This window comes from Canis lupus, chromosome 12 (genome assembly GCF_048164855.1).
Source record: "Canis lupus baileyi chromosome 12, mCanLup2.hap1, whole genome shotgun sequence".
Lineage (NCBI taxonomy): Eukaryota > Metazoa > Chordata > Mammalia > Carnivora > Canidae > Canis > Canis lupus.
Genome location: NC_132849.1, coordinates 30,915,467 through 30,933,416, shown reverse-complemented (window position 1 = coordinate 30,933,416; position 17,950 = coordinate 30,915,467). Strand labels below are relative to the sequence as shown.

Below are 17,950 nucleotides of genomic sequence, written 5' to 3'. Positions count from 1 at the left end.
AGTAGTAGTGAAAAGGGAGAAAATGGGGATGTAAAAGCAGGTCAGAGGAAGATGAAAAGATTGATCCAAAGCCATGTGATCATCAGAGGCACTGTCACAGCCAGGAGGCATCTTTTGTGCTTCATCCACCATTAGTTTATTGCAAAGTGAAGTTTTGGTTCAGAACAAGACGGAAATTAAGTCCACCAGGAACAAATTATACTAATTAATGAAGTCAACTCGACAGATAGTAATAGGTATTTAGTATCAGCTAAAGTCAAAATTTATTAACTATTCAAATGTTCAAGCTGTACAGATTGTTTTTAGATGTACATACAACATATTTATATCATAACAGTCAAATTATTATAAAATATTTCCTTAAGGACCAAGGATGCTTAGAAGCTTCAACCACTAATTAATTAAATATTTGATGCACATTTTAGGTACTATTAAAAATCTAACATAAATACGTAAATCGCACAGCTAAGAAAAGCTATGACCCATATGATCGCACATTTTACTAACCATATTAAAGTAGAAAACAAAATTGTGCCACATAAATTGAGCTGATTTTAACAATCTTTTTATTACAAGATAGAAACTATGTCCATTTAAACCATCATTCCTGAAAGAGCTACCAAACAATAAGATTATTACCTGAAATCCCAAAATATACATAATACAGTCGTTACCATCGAAATTACCTTCCCTCTGGTTTGATACAGTACATCTGATTCCTCCATGAGATATGCAATGGCCATTAATAATGACAACTAGCAGTGATTATGAATACACAGTGGAAGTAACAGAACTGGCCATATACCCACATGAATCATTCCCATCGACAATAAGGTCAATAAAAATAATGGTTAAAACCAATACATAATTGGTTCAATCGCTTGCTATCTTTAGCAGTAAATGCTACACCACATTACACCTAAGTTTTTCCATAAAATCTTGACTTGCCAAAATGCTTTTTAATCTCGGTTTAGATTACTAAAAATGAAAAGATGTTCATCTTCTTCCTTACCTCCACGGACTTTATCAGGCCTGCAACCACCAGGTACACAGGAAGATGAGGAACTGGAAAGACAACGTGACCACAGCTGTTTGCAAAACAGAAGTGCTCTATTTTAAGGCAAGTATCTTTATCACACACATGCACAGCAATTAATCCATTGGTGAACTTTCTCATATGACGGTACAAAATACAACAAAAAACTGAGGTATAACTTTACTTAACATAAATACACGTCAGAAAGTATAAAGACATTCTCAGTGTACTTAACATATTTTACCCATACATAAATAGAAAACTCTTTTCAAAGTTCTTGTATGTCCAGAAAGACCCAAGATTCTGAATTCTAGAAAAAATACTAGAAAGTAAATACTCTTAAAATCTTTGCAATAAGGCTCTCCACATAAGGCTTTACCTTTGATATAAGGCTACTTCAACTTGGTTTCTGAAAATAGCAAATATGTGCACCAAAATTTAAGCTATTCTGAACTGAAGGGAGGACTTGGTCTCGTGTAGCATGTGAGACAAGCTTAGTGAGCAAAATCAATTTTAGTATATGTGCTGCCGAAGTGAGAACTTAGCAAAATCAAACTTAGACAAAAAGCAAATTTTAAAATACATCAAATAAAAACTTTTCCTATAATTTTTTAACATAAAACTGAACCACGGTGATGTAAAAATGGTTGAATGTATAAGGTACTTTTTAGTGCAAAACAGACATATATATACGTATATACACACTTTTTCTTAAGTAATTTAATTAGAATATAATCTGTAACTTGCTATGTATAATATTTAAAAATCTACATTCTGTGACTTTACAAAAGTAGATATATTCTTTATTTTCAAGTTAGAAATGTCATAACAGATTTACCTTTGGATATTTCCAGTCAATGGCTATATAAAATGAAAGATAACACATATCTAAGTCAAAGGCTGTTCAATAGATTAACATGTAAGCCATCTGTCTGGGGACCTAAAAGTGAAAAGCGATGAATATTACATAAAGTGGGAGAAAATGTACCCCAGATTTCTGCCTGTTCAAAAATGTAGGGATCCCTGGGTGGCGCAGCGGTTTGGCGCCTGCCTTTGGCCCAGGGCGCGATCCTGGAGACCCGGGATCGAATCCCACATCAGGCTCCCAGTGCATGGAGCCTGCTTCTCCCTCTGTCTGTGTCTCTGCCTCTCTCTCTCTCTCTCTGTGACTATCATAAATAGATAAAAAAAAAAAATGTAAAGTTTCTACGTGTTTTTAATTATTAAACAGTTTGATGCAATGACATTCAGTGAAGAAATCTGATTACTGACCATACTCGCACTAAAAATATTTTCCTTAAAATGCAAATAGATAGTATTTATTGTGCCTAAATATAAAAGCAAATTAATTACAGGGTAAATTTTTTCCTGCACTTGTTTCCTTCACCGAGCTTCTGGTGATATTAAGAGAAAAAAATTCTAATTATTTTCACCTAATAATTTAATCAGTTACTTTAGAAAAATATTGTTCTAAGGGGAAGTTCAACAGGAATTGCTTATTAAATTTCTGAATTAGATCAAAATAAGGGAAACAAAAAGGGGTTCAAAAAATTAGACTATATAGGGGTGCCTGGGTGGCTCAGTTGGCTGAGTGTCTTACTCTTGATGTCAGCTCAGGTCTTGATCTCAGAGTTGTGAGTTCAAGCCCTGTGTTGGGCTCCACACTGGCCGTGGACCCTACTTAAAAAAAATAAAGATAAAAATAAAAATAATTAGACCATAGAACTGAATGGATAATAATAACAAAAAAGACAAATAATACCCAAAATTTAGAGGAGCCCCTGGCTGGCTCAATCAGAAGAGCATGTGACTCTTGATCTGAGAGTTGTGAGTTTAAGCCCCACATTGGATGTAGAGATTACTGAAATAAATTTAAAAAACCGTGGGATCAAGTCCCGCATCGGGCTCCCTGCAAGGAGCCTGTTTCTCCCTCTGCCTGTGTCTCTGCCCCACCCGCCCCCGTCTCTCATAAATAAATAAAATCTTTAAAAAAATGTTTATTATGAATAGTACTGAGTACATTTGTAGCAAAGTATGCCTCTCTTTGAAACTTTTTTTTCCTAATTATTTTTAGTAAATATGTAACATTATAAAAGTAGCTTGCCCAAAATCTGGCATCATAACTCCACTAAGTTTGATACCCACATTTGCTCCAAAGAATATTTACATTCATCCAGCATACTCATGAGATTTATTAAAAATGTAGCTATTAACCAAAGGCCTTTGGGGTATATGTACAAAATTAGAGAACTGTAAGTATGCAGTCAAATACTATAGCAATATTACTCATTTAAAAAAAAAAAAAAAGGCCAGTGGAGTTCTATCCATTAAAAGTTAGTCAGACTGAAAATCATGACCTTGTAAGTAATCTTCCAAACCATTTGGGGATGTGTTGTTTACAGATAATATTGAACTTTTCTCCAATTATTTTACTGACATAATTTCCTTGAGGAATTTTAGAATGATTATATTCATGGTGAGGGATTACATTAAAAAAAAACTGGGCTTAGCAGGGCCCCTGGGTGGCACAGTCACATAAGCATCCAACTCCTGGGTTCAGCTTGGGTCATGATCTCAAGGTAGTGGGATCAAGCCCCAGGTCAGGCTCAGTGCTCAGAGCAGAGTCTGCTAACATTTCGCTTTCCTTCTCCCACTGTGCCACCCCGTGCTTGCTCTCTCACATCATGTACTATCTCTCTAAAATAAGTAAATCTTTAAAAAAATAAAAATAAAAATTGAGGCTTAGCATTTGGGTAAAGGACCATCAGGTTAAACCAAAGAATGGATCTTCTGCACAGGAGGTATTTTTCAAAGGGCATCTGCCAGGGTGAAGAGAGCTGCCAGTCATTTCTGTGTACCCCACAGGGCTGAGCACAGCATGGATACTTGTTAGGCAAACACTACTACTATGTGCACACAAAGGATTTAAAAAAACAACTTTTCCTACAGCATTGCCAAAGTTTAATTAATTATCAAGTCTTGTTTTGGAGATGACTCCTTACCCCTCCTAGTAATTCCGTGATTCTTGCCCTTCCTGTAAGTACTATGGAAAGAGGCAGAAACCCAGTTCCAGGAAATGCAGACAGGCTCCTGCTTCTTGAGCTTTCTACCAAGGTATCCCCAAGACAGGCAGAAGAAGAGAACTGCATCCAACAGCTCTAACATGGACTGTTCATGAAGATGTAGCCAGCCTCTATACACTCCCGGGTATCCTGCCAGTATTCCTATACTATCTGAGGATGAGAAGTGCAAGGTCAGGTAAAACCCCAACTAACAGGGGTGCCTGCGTGCATCAGTCCGTTAAGCATCTGACCCTTGATTTTATCTCAGGTCATGGTCTCAGGGTTGTGAGCCCCTGCACTCGGCTCCACACAGGGCACAAAGCCTGCTTAGGATTCTCTCTCTCCCTCTCCTCTGCACACACGCGCGCGCGCGCACACACACACACACACACACACACGAGTGCGCGCACGTGCTCTCTCTCCCCAAAATAAATAAATAAATCTTAAAAAACAACAACCAACCAACCAACAGAAACACATTATCTTTCTTGTATCTATGTATCTCTGTATCTTTAGGCAAATGAACACAAACTCAAATTAACTCGAGTTAATGAAGAGAATCAGTTTAATAGTCTTAGAAACCATTAAATGTACATCAATTGATGAACCATAAAAACCGCCACCAACAAGCACTACTATGGCTTCAACCTGATTAGTTATCTTGTATAGATTTAGAAACTTGCTTCAACAAAATTTATTTCCTGAAATAAGCTCAAGTCACAACAAAAATTTCCCATCTCTTCATTAAAATACACTTCTAGAATCCAAACACTTTCAAGATAAAAGCACTGAACAAACTAGAAATAAAATGAAACTTTCTCAATGGTGAAAGACTGAAAGTTTTCCCACTAAGATCAGGAATTAGACAAGGATGTCCACTCTCACATCTATTTAACAATATACTAGAAGCTCTAGCTGGGGTAATTCAGTAAGACAAAGAAATAAAAGGAAGAAAGAAGTAGAATTATCTCTCTTGGCAGATGATATGACCTTACATGTAGAAAACTATAAAGAATCTTCAAAAAACTATTAGAGCTGTTAAGTTCAGCAAGGTTCCAGGATGCAAGATCAATATACAAAAATAAGTTGTTTCTACACACCAGTAAGGAATAATCTGAAAGTGAAATTAAGAAAGCAATTAACAATAGCATCAAAAATAATAAATGCCTAAGAATAAATTAAACCAAAGAAGTACAAACTTCTACACTAGAAATTATAGAACACTGGAAAATATTAAAAACTTCAGTAAATGGAAAGACATAACTGAATTCATGGATCAGAAGATTCAATATTGCTAGGATGGCAGTACTATCCTAATTGATCTACGTTCTCAATAAAAATTCAATGCAATCCCTATCAAAATTCCAACTGTCTTTTTTGCAGAAATGGACAAGCTAATACTAAATTCACATGGAAATGCAAGGGATCCATGAAAGCCAAAACAATCTTGTGAAAGAAGAACTCACACTTCCCGATCTCTAAACTTACTACTAAGTCTTCTCTGTAGTTCTGGCATAACAGATATATAGATCAATAGAAGAGAAGTGAGCATCCATAAATAATCCCATACTTCTATGGTAATCTGATTTTTGACAATTATGCCAATACCACTCAATGGGGGAAAAACAGTCTCTTCAACAAATGGTAGAGGACACTGGATACTGCCTCCAAGAAAGTGAAGTTGGACCCCTATCTTATATCATATACAAAAATTAGCTCAAAATGGATCAGACACCTGAAAGTAAGACCTATTACTATAAAATTTTTAGAAGGAAACATAGGAGTAAATCTTCATGACCTTGAGTTTCCTAGATACAACACTAAAAGCACAAGAGACAAAAGAAAAGATAGGGACTACATCAAAAATTAAAACTTATGTGCCACACATGATACTACTAAGAAAGTAAAAGATGACCCTCAAACTCAGAGAAAATATTTGCAAATCAAGTATCTGTTAAAGATCTGGTATCCAGGGATGCCTGGGTGGCCCAGCAGTTGAGCGCCTGGGTGGCCCAGTGGTTGAGCATCGGCTTTCAGCTCAGGGAGTGATCGGCCAGGAAGAGTTCCACATCGGGCTCCCTGCATGGAGCCTGCTGCTCCCTCTGCCTGTGTCTCTGCCTCTCTCTCTGTTATCTCTCATGAATAAATAAATAAAATCTTAAAAAAAAATCTGGTATCCAGAATACATAAATACGTTTTATAATTCAACAATAAAAAGACAACACATTTTTTTAAACAGGAAAATTATTTGAATAGACATTTGTCCCAAAGGATATATAAAGAATCAAGAAGCACATGAAAATACACTCAATATCATCAGTCATTAAGGAAATGCAAACCAAAATCACAATGAGGGGCGCCTGGCTGGCCTAGTCAGTAGAACATCTGACTCTTGACCTTGGGGTTGTTGGCTCTAGCCCCACTTGTGTGTAGAGATTACTTTTTAAAAAGTCACAACGAAATACTTCAAACCCATTAGGATGGCAATTATTAAAAAAATATATAAAAAATAAGCATTGGGGAGGATGTGGAGAAACTGCTGAAACCCTCATGCATTGCTAGTAGGGATGTTTAATGGTTCAGCGGCTCTGGAAAACAATGTAGCTATTCTTCAAAAAGTTATAGATAGTGTCACCATTACCATCCAGTAATTCCATTCTTAGGCTTATATGCAAGGGAGTGACTTGTACACGAATGTTCACAGCAGCATTGTCCATTTCATCCCCAAAGTGTAAACAACCCAAATATTCATCAACAAAGAAACAGTTGAACAAAATGTGATATATCCACAGAACAGAGTATTATTCAACAACAAATGACTGAAGTATTGATTCATGCTACAACATGGATAAACCTTGAAAACATTACGTTAAGGGAAAGAAGCCAGACACAAAAGGCGACATTTCCATTTATGTGAAATGTTCAGAAAAGGCAAAACTCTAAAGACAGAAAGTAGATTAGCAATTACCAAGGGATAGGTGAGGAGGTGGAATGGGGAGTGACCACTAACAAGTACGGGGTACATGAAAATGCTCTGGAGTTAGAGTGTAGTGATGGTTGCGTGGCTTTGTTTTTGTTTTTAATTTAGTCATGAGGGAGAAGAGAAAGAGGCAGAGACACAGGCAGAGAGAGAAGCAGGCTCTATGCAGTGAGCCTGACACGGGACTCGATCCTGGGTCTCCAGGATCAGGCCCTGGGCTGAAGGCAGCCCTAAACCGCTGAGCCACCCGGGCTGCCCAGCTTTGTGAATATATTAAAATCACAGAATCGTACACTTTGAAATGATCAATTTTATGCTATGTGAATCACATCTCAATTTTTAAAATATGCTGTTAGGACCACCTCATATTTCATTAGTTAATAAAAATCCTCATTCTTGAGTCAACTATTTTCAGGATTCCTCAAACCTGATTTCACATATGGTAGCTTTTCATAAGTTGATCTGATTCTGACTCTGTGCAGGCACGCCCTTCTCAAGACATATGAAAAATCAAATCTAAGTAACATATATATTAGGGGACAATTATACAAAAGAAGGTTGATTCGCGGGTTAAATAACAGGGTTTCCTAGGTGGGTACCTGTACACCTCCATTACTGTGCACATAAAATATGATGAAATTTACCGACTTTCTTCCCATACAAATGATTGGAAACCTATTTATTACAAAAAGTGGAATGCATCTAATGATTTCTTGCATGCTGTAGTGCTCCTATCTCTGCCTTGCTCTGAAGCACATAAAGGTGCATACATTTAAAAGAATGTATTTAAGAAAGACATAAACAAAACAAAGAAGAAAAAGATGCAAATGTACATATGTTGTTCAACTTCCATCTGATCTTTTAAAAACTAAGTTCACTGGAAGAGTTCCTAAAAGGGATTTCCCTTAAATTATTATAAAACAAATCTTATCAAGAAGAAGTCCATGACCCATTATTCTAACTTACAACTATGATTTATACTATTTATTTCAAAACCTTCCAGATGATAAGAAAACCTGAATAAAAATTAAAGATAAGAAGTTAGGCAGTTTACCTTCAAGCAAACTTTCCAATTCTGTCCTACGAAAAAAAAACAGCCTTTCACTTGAATCTGGAAGCTAAGCCTTATATCTGTTTCATGATTTTGCATTTTTATCTCCAAGTGTTTCATATAAAAGATTGGCTATGGATAAAATAATAAGACAAAATAAACATATGAACAGCTATGGCCACACACACACACACACACACACACACACACAAACACCCTCTTGTACCTGAGCTCCGGATTTTTTTTTTTAAGATTTTATTTATTTATTCATGAGAGACAGAGAGAGAGAGAGAGAGAGAGAGAGAGAGGCAGAGACAATGGGCAGAGGGAGAAGCAGGCTCCTTGTGGTGAACCTGATATAGGACTTGATACTGTAATCCCAGGATCATGACCTCAGCCAAAGGCAGACGCTCAACCACTGAGCCACCCAAGTGTCCCCAGAATTCAGGATTTATAACTCAAATACTACTCTACCCTAAAAACGTGAAATTCTCCTCCCCTCTGTACTGTGGAAAAGGAAAGCATGGAATTCCATCAGAGCTGCAAGATCAAGCTTGTAGCAAACAGTTAAAAAGAAATAAGCAAGTTGACCAAATCACTGTATATTAAATACAGCAAATATACCTGTCAATATTTATGTGTCTTTTCTTTAAAAACAAAATACTTTATAACAGTACATACTCTGTATGTATGTGGCCTCTGCTCTGTCATGGGCAGAATTATAGGATTATTTCAAAACAAATGAAATAATTAAAGTCTAAGAAGAGGAAAGACTACCTAAAACAAAAGTATGTGAACTTCTAATTTCAGTTATAATACAATGCTGCATAAATAAAACAGTATCACTTCTTCAGGTATAAGTGACATACCATTACTTAGGTCCGGTAGGTGAAATCCAAATATTTACTCCCGCAGACTTTCATCCACTAAATGTAAATTATACTTTCACTAAACTTGGTATAGTGTTAAATCAAATGATTCTTATCAAAGCTACCTAAAATTAAGTTATAGCATAAATGTAGGTTATCAAGTTCCAGTCACTAACCAATCAATCAACTGACAAGCTTACACTAATTGTCCAGAGTTTAACTACTTATTGGGAATGTCTGATAAAATGGAAAAATATGGAAATTTAGGTCTAAGAGGGGAATTGCTAAAAGAAAAAAAAAAAAAGTTAATCACAGAACAGGACAATACAATCATACAATCACACTGGCAGATAACATTTCCTTCGTAAGTCTCTGGAAGGTTCCGCAGCATGAGACAGAGCTGATAGGCCCAGTTCTCTGAGTATAGATGGGTCTGGAAAAGCAGGAAGTAAAACACCACATGAAAAAGCATGCTGAATAAACAGAGAAGTGTAGGTAGCCTTCCCTGACCAAAATGGAACTTTCACAAAACATTCCACGAAAGCGGCACCTGGCTGGTTCAGTCAGTGGAGCATGCAGCTCTTGATCTCAGCGTCATGAGATCAAGCCCTACACTGGGCTTAACGCTTACTTAAAAAAAGACAAAAACAAACATTCCACAAAAGTGTCAACCTATGTTACTTCTTATTCAGCTATGGCACTTCCTAATCTGTACCTCTAAATAATGCAATGATAACTATGAATTACACTTATTTGTATACATGTGAATGGGTATACAACTGTAAGTTCAGCAATTTAAAAACTTTACTGAAATATGAGTTCCCTATACACTGGTCCCAAGCCATCCTTCCTGACAACCAGGGTATCTAAAAGGAATATTTGCTCTTTATTTGACCTATATAAGAAGGGCTCCATAAACCCCAAAGAAAATATTTAGAAATAAATCCTTCACACTTTCTGATGTTATAAAATAAAACAGAAGTACATCAAAGACTATTGAACTAAAAGTCTGGAAACCAGGTTTCTGGGGCCTGACCTGACACTACAGCAGACCAACTGTCCGAGTTCACCTAAGATGAAGGGATTTCCCGTGTTTTCAGTGCTAAAACAAAGAAAGTCCCAGGCAAATCAGGATGATAGCTAAATTACAAGCCACTGGGAGCATACTTCCCTAGCTGCTGACATATGGATAAGATAAAGGGCAAAGGAAGGGGGCACAATAGCCCAGTGGTTTCCAGGGCCATTTAGTTCTAATTTACTATGACCCTATGAAATATTTACACATTTGTTTGGATTGTATATTGCATACTATAAGTGAATGTATGATCTTATGTAGGATCAGAGAGCTCTGGAAATATTTTGTGAAGCTATATGTTAAGTTTGGAGTTATAGAAGCTTAATAGTGAAGCATAACTAGGAGGTTTCAGGTTTTTGTTTTTGTTTTTGTTTTTTTTCCATTTCTATAGCAAAGAGGAGAAATAAGTTGCTTTTAGAAAATATCAAACCATAAAAGGTAATCCAACCTTTTATCCAACACCAATCCAATCCAACACCAATATCCAATGTAATATAATAACCCCATCTTTCCCACCTCCCAGGTCACAGGAGACCCAGGCAAGACATCTGGACAAAAAATTTAAAAATAGAATGTTACTTTGACTCACTGACAGCCACTGTGAAAGAATATATTTCTACATTTTTAAGAAAGTAAGAATTCACAAATATGTGGTTATAAGTAACTGCGAAACCCAAGAGCAAAGCAAATGCAAATGCAAATGCGAGTTTCAACTAGCAACCTATGATAACAACAGAGCCATAAAAGAAAAGGATAAATAAGGCCTTGAATGTTAAGAGTATGTTTACTTTTAAATGTATTCTGTGGGAATCTCTGGTTGGCTCAGCAGTTTAGTGCCTGCCTTTGGCCCAGGGTGTGGTCCTGGGGTCCCGAGATCGAGTCCCACAGCAGGCTCCCTGCATGGGGCCTGCTTCTCCCCCTGCCTGTGTCTCTGCCTCTCTCATGAATAAATAAATAAAATCTTTTTAAAAATGTATTCTGTAATTTGTATCTTTAATCTGAAAAAATACCATTTTAGAGGATACAAGGCAAATTATATGTAAGATTAAGTCACAATCTCACATGTGGTAAAATCAACAAATGTTTGGCCATCCTCTTTCCTCACTGTGCATCCTAATGATTTACTAGAACTCATATAGATCCTAATGAAAAGTATTTGTGCCATGAAGGTGGAGTTATGAGAAATGTCTAAAAGCATAACTAAAGAAGTCTAGGGATGCCTGGGTGTCTCAGTCTTTCAAGTATCCAATTTTTTATTTTGGCTCAGGTCATGATCTCAGGGTCATGAGATTGAGCCCTGTGTTGGACTCCGTGCTGGGTGTGGAGCCTGCTTAAGATTCTCTCTCTCCCTCTGCCTCTCCTCTGCTCGTTTTCTCTCCCCCTAACGTCCAAAAAAAAAAAAAAAAAAAAAGTCCTACCAAGTGATTTCTTCAAGGCAGGCAGATTCAGGGAAAGTTGTAAGAAAAATGCCTCTGTTCCTAGAAAATGACAACATCCACGATGTATTTTTTTAGCTCATGAATAAACTATCTCTCACCATCATTCTTAGTAAATGGGTAGCTGAGCTGTCATTAGAATTAGTCATTAGAAGTCCTTAGTCTGGCATCACCAATGAGAGATTTCTTGTTATTAAGGGCAGCCTCAAAGTCTGTGTGTGTGTTCACGTGCGTAGCTCCACAGGTACACATTTGGCTGTGTGCTTCTCCTTGCCTCTTCACACAGAAATTTCTTCTCCTGAATCAGTCAACAATAGCCTGTGCCCAAATATGTCACAGATATTGTCACAGATATGAAGGTGTGTGCAAGAAAAGTGGATCTCAGCCCTCAAGATAGTTAGAAACTATTTGGGGACATAAGACATATTCCCATGAAGCCTTCCCAATGCCAGCAGAATGGATGGTTATCATATTTTTATTAATAATATGGGGATGCTAACATCTGCATCTTATTTGCATGAATCACAAAGCCTTAAACAAAACAGGTAGGAAAAAATAAATCCATGCCATTTATTTCAAATATAGTAAAATACAATAAATATACAATAAATAACAATTTATTTTGAGTATATAAGTAGCATACTGGTGTGCAGGAGTAAAAAAGATAGGTGAGATTCTTTTAATGGCCAAAATATTACATAAATTCAGAATTTAAGGAAAAGGGACAGTCTTGCTATTATTGCAATGGCAATGGCAAAAAAGTATGGTTTCTCGAGCCTTTTTCTCAAACCCCAGACATGTGTTAAGAATAAGCTGCTGGGTGGGCACCTGGATAGCTGAGTCCATTAAGCTTCTGACTCTTGGTTTCAGCTCAGGTCCTGATCAGGGCTCAGGTTGTGAGAGGCTCCAGGCTCAGCTCAGAGTCTGCTTAAGATTCTCTCTCTCTCTCTCCCTCTCCTTTGGCCCCTCCCCCACCCACTCATGCACACGTGTGCACGCGCTCTCTTTCTCTCTCGAATAAATACATAAATCTTTTTCTAAACTACATAAATCTTTAAAAAATAATAGTAAGCTGCTGTACTAGGTAGGTAGATTTCTAGATATCCAGGTTTCGGCCCGAAGTCCTCCACAGACATACTTATACTACCTGTACTAATTGAGGTCCGAACTAGATGATGGCTAATACTCTTCTAATGAACATTTCTATTCTTTGATAAATACATCCAGGTCCTATTCCCTCTCCACCCGCCTTCTCCACTCCCATAAACTATAGTGTACAACGTTAAAGTATTTGTGAATCTATGACTTTAATTTTTCTGTTTATATATTGACCTCTTTATGGCAACTGGTTAACAAAGCAAAATCTTAATTCATACTGCTAAAACTTAGCATTAAATAGTCATCAGTTTTATATTTTCTAGTCCTAATAATCTACCCATATTAATGTGGCATATTGTTCAAAATTGTACAAAAGTTTTGGTGTAGCTACAATTCAAAATGGTGAAACTCAGATCAAATAATTATGTATTCATTGTTTTTAGCTGGCTTAAAAATTGGCTTAGCTACATAGCAACCAAGAGTAAGGAAATATTTAATTTCTCTTTTTATGATAATCCAGTGACAACATCTAAGTATGACTTTGGTATAAAAAGGCTACACAAACATCCTTTCAACCAGAAAGTCTTATTAAACCCACGGAAAAAAATTAAGAGAAGAAGATAAATATGGGTTGTAGTATCAAACTTTCTATTATCGTTTTTATGTTGGAAATATTCTTGTTTGGACATCTGAATGTTAGGACAATTATCACCTAGTAACAGCAGTGGATTCAAGTAAAATGAACTCCAATAAAATGCTACACAATAAAAGCTCTCCTTGTTCTGAAATACCCTGTTGAGTCATTTCAGTAAATAGATAAAAGAAATCCAAAATGGAAAAAAGGAAACATGCTCAAGTTTCCATGAAGCTGTATATGCTAAGGTGAATAATTGAAACAAAAATAAATCAGGGAATTGAGAAATATGCTGAAAAGTTGTTCAAATACTACCCTTGCTTGCATCTAGCTCCATTATACAGTTTAAAATTTGGCCAAATTCTTAAAGTATTTGTTAAACAGTTCCTGCATGTGACATATGTTTCCAGGATACTTCTGACATTGATATGAGAGATTATAAAACATTTAGAAATGAAAATGTTACTCTCCAACAAAAAACACTGCAACTTCCAAGCTTCTTCTGAATTCATAAAATGGAAAAACATTTGGAAAATAGTACCTTTCAGTTTCAAAATGTTCAAATAATATACTTTAAAACAAACACAGAAAGTGTAATTGTTCAAGGCGGAGACAAGCCTAAATAAAATAAGATGCTAAAATTTATTCTAGGAGTTATTACTTTTCCTTTGAAGCCTCAATCCTATTTACTCCATTATAAATAAATTTTTTTATCCCTTCAGCTGGGAAGGATAATTTTTACCCTACCAACATGATGACAGTACCACTGCAGTGCTCACCCAGCAAGAAACGCATGATGAATAGGAAGTAGCATCAATTCTTTCTATCAAATGAAGTGTATGCAAGAATCGATTTGCAATGCGTTAATTTAAGAACTCAGCAGAGAGGCTTCTACTATATCTGGCTGATCTAAACTTGAGCTCATGATAACACTGCACAAAGCTATGGTAGATAAAAGTGATAGGTAATGCCAATAGAACAATCCCACTGACAACACAAACTCCTCCAAGAATTCTTCCAGGCATGGTGATAGGATACATATCTCCATAGCCAACTGTAGTCATAGAGATAATCACCCACCAGCAGGCAGCAGGGATGCTGGCGAAGTCCTTGTTGGATGTTTCCAGGTCCAACCCATGTTCAAGAAGCTGGGAAAGTGCACTAAAGATTGCCATGGCAACACAAATGAAGACGAGTAACATAACCATCTCTCGGTAACATCGTTTGAGAGTCAAACCAAGTGTCTGGAGACCAATGAAGTGACGGGCAAGTTTAATCACCCAAAAAATCCTCATCATTCTAAGCACCCTCAAGGTGACTCCAGCCCTCTGGAGTTGAGAGTTCTCGCCCGTAAATACTGTCATTAACACGGAGATGTAATACGGTGTGATTGCCAGTAAATCAATGATGTTCAGGGGTCTCTTGACAAACTCACACTTGTTTTTGGAGACGATGAACCTCACGATGCACTCTGCAGTGAACCAACCTATGCAGATAGCTTCAATGATCCTGTCAAGAGAACAAAAGAAGAATTGATCATTTTATTTTTAAGCATTTTAACAGCTCTTCGATATCTTCAGATAGTACTGACAAACTACTTAAGCTACTTTTTCCAGAAAACATAAAGAACAGACAGCATTACCAACATCATCAGACCCACCAGGACACAACAGAGCAACAAGTAATACAATTCAAACGAAAATTGATCTTAATAAAGTTTCTATTTATATTACTGCATGTAATACCACTAAGTATTTTTTTTTGCTTGTCACTAATCCTTTAAAAAATTGATCTCTGGGGCACCTGGGTTGCTCAGTGGTTGAGTGTCTGCCTTTTAGCTCAGGTTGTGATCCCGGAGTCCTGAGACCCAGTCCCGCGTCGGGCTCCCCATGGGGAGCCTGCTTCTGCCTCTGCCTATGTCTCTGCCTTTCTGTGTGTCTCATGAATAGGTAATTAAAATCTTTAAAAAAAAAAAAAAAAAAGATCTCTTATTTGGTGTTTTAAAATTACTTATATGAGGATCCCTGGGTGGCGCAGCGGTTTGGCGCCTGCCTTTGGCCCAGGGCGCGATCCTGGAGACCCGGGATCGAATCCCACATCGGGCTCCCGGTGCATGGAGCCTGCTTCTCCCTCTGCCTGTGTCTCTGTGCCTCTCTCTTTCTCTGTGACTATCATAAATAAAAAAAATAAAAAATAAAAAAATTACTTATATGCAGCTAGCCACAACATGAAATGTTACTTATTCTATGAGGACAGTGGTTCTCAACTGTGATGCCAGTTATGAGATGGGTCAGAATGATTTTGTTTCTACAGAGAGTGGACTTACCCAAGTTTTTGCTGATTTATTATTTATTGGTAAATAAGAATGAACTCAAGAGCATTTCCTAAAATGTTACTTGGCTTTCTTTTCCTGTAGGCTTATGTGGGAAACACTGAAGTTGAGCTACTTTTTTTGGTCTTGCAGGAGTGCCAGTGACCTTACCAGGACAGCACCAGGTTATGACCATCCTTATCACAAGGGTCACCGTGGAAAGAAGGCTGAGGATTCCTACACTGGGGCAAAGCAATCTCTAGATTCTTCCCAAACACCTAACTAGTTTGTTTGTTTTCCATAGCTATTTTTATGCAACATGTATTTTAAAATATAAGGCCACATTTTACCTAAAGCAGTATTTACCAACCTTTCCGCATCACAGCACGCATTGAAAATAATAATATTTATATAGCACACTGGCAGCAAGGGGTAGTATTCTTGAAGTAGAAGACACCAGCCTGGGGGGCTCTGGCTACCCTGGCCCTTGCCTGCACTCCTCAAGGCTGAGGAAATTAAATCTCAGCACACTGTTTTAGAAGCCTTGATCCAGAGAGAGAGGTAATTCTGAGGTTTTTTTTTTTTTTTTAATTTTTTTTTATTTATTTATGATAGTCACAGAGAGAGAGAGAGAGGCGCAGAGACACAGGCAGAGGGAGAAGCAGGCTCCATGCACCGGGAGCCCGACGTGGGATTCGATCCTGGGTCTCCAGGATCGCGCCCTGGGCCAAAGGCAGGCGCTTAACCGCTGCGCCACCCAGGGATCCCAATTCTGAGGTATTTTTAATCGAATTACATTTTGAAACTCTAACTAAAAGTTGTAATTGTTATCCCATCATTCATTTTTCTCCACATAATTCTTTCCCACCACTTATCTAGACCCAAACATCAGAAGTACAATGAAGAGACAAGAAATTGGAGTAGGTGGGATGCAAGGGGCCCCTGCCTTGAGGCAACGTTTTGAAAAGAATTAATGTGCAGTCCACAAATCACAAGTTGCATTGGAAGTTACTCGGGAAAATGAATAAATGAAATGAACCATGTTCACCTATCCTAGAGCTGGCAGGGCTGTAAAGGTTAACTGTACTTATTTATTGAATAGGTAATACATTCACATGGTTTAAACTTAAAAGATGAAAATAGAGAGTATAAGAAGATAATTCTCACTTTTGCCCCATTCCCCATTACTGGAACCCAATCCCTTCAGAGGCTCTAGGGGAGAATCCACTCCTTGCCTCTTGCAGCTTCTGGGGCCTGTGGGCATTCTTTGGCTTGTAGCTGTATCTCACTTCAGTCTCCGCCTCTTCCTCCTCTGTCATGGTGTCAAATCCCTCTGCTTCCTTCTTGTGAGGATACATATGATAGGGCCCACTGGGCTAATCCAGGATAACCCTCCATCTCAAGATCCTTAATTTAATCATATCTGCAAAAACTCTTCCGCATATAAGTAACACCTGCCGGTTCCAGGGATTAGGACCTGATATGTTTGCGGAAAAGTAGGGAGTGTTTTTCAATCTACCATACCAAGTCAGCAAATAAAGTCACAGCTTCCCCCACTGTTTCTCTACTGCATATTCTGCTGCTCCATGGATTGCATTCCCCTGTGGTTGGCAGTAGCTGCCCTGTCCCCACCAGGCCATCAGTAAAAGCTGCTGCAATGATGGCCTCTTTGAACCTGGCGGCTTAGAAAAGTGGGAGAGTAAAGAAACTTGGCAGATCTAAGAGAAGAGGAAGCTGCATTTTTTTCAATATACAGTTTTAACAAATAAAATACCACATATAACACTTCTCCTTGGTAATGCTCATCAAATAGTCCATAGGTCCCCCCATATTTCCAGCCCTCTCTACAGTGAGGCAGGGTCATATGATCAGTTTGGACCAATGAACCATGAGCAAAATGACTCTATTGCTTCTGGATGAAAGCACTTAAGAGTGAAGGCTAATTCTCTTCCCTGCCATGGCAACCTGGAAGACATGTATCCTAAATGGATACAAGATGGCTGGGGCTGCTATCCACCCAAGCCTCTGAGTGTCTGTATGGAAAAAGAAACATTCTCCATCCTGACTCATATCGGATAGGATACATGAGCAACATATAGATCTTTGTTGTTCTAAGCCGCTGAGATCTTTAAACTGGTTGCCATCCTAGGTAATAAACTGGTAAATATAGGAAGCAGTAAGATATACACACAAAGCAATTGCAGCAGCACACAGTAGTGATGGTCATCATTTTCTTAGATTGGCTGTGGGTTAAATGCACCAGTTGTCCAGCAAGAGTACTGCATCTCTTCCCCGGCCAGATAGGAGCAAGAGTGCTGCATCTGATGCCCAAAGCCTGCCACTCTCCTGCTCTGAAGGGGCCTATCAGGCAGCAGACTCACATTGATCTTATAAGGGC

At 37.9% G+C, this 17,950-nt stretch overlaps 1 protein-coding gene across 14 annotated transcripts in view; it reads right to left on the bottom strand.

The window, feature by feature from the left end:
* KCNG3 (potassium voltage-gated channel modifier subfamily G member 3) overlaps positions 1–17,950 on the bottom strand; it is an 85,013-nt gene that overhangs the window by 25,495 nt on the left and 41,568 nt on the right. For 7 of the 14 annotated variants that reach the window (XR_012004443.1, XR_012004444.1, XM_072770375.1 and 4 more), the window contains exons 2-5: positions 14,677–14,750; positions 2,637–2,716; positions 1,875–1,897; positions 1,013–1,088 (exon numbers count right to left, since the gene is read on the bottom strand). Coding sequence is in view for 12 of the 14 variants with exons in the window: in XM_072770375.1 (XP_072626476.1) it covers positions 1,013–1,088; positions 1,875–1,897; positions 2,637–2,716; positions 14,677–14,750 (253 nt within the window). In the remaining 2 variants the exon portion in view is untranslated. Of the gene's footprint in view, positions 1–1,012; positions 1,089–1,874; positions 1,898–2,636; positions 2,717–4,640; positions 14,751–17,950 lie in introns of those variants that run through there. The other 7 variants (XM_072770377.1, XM_072770379.1, XM_072770380.1 and 4 more) reach the window with 4 other exon arrangements.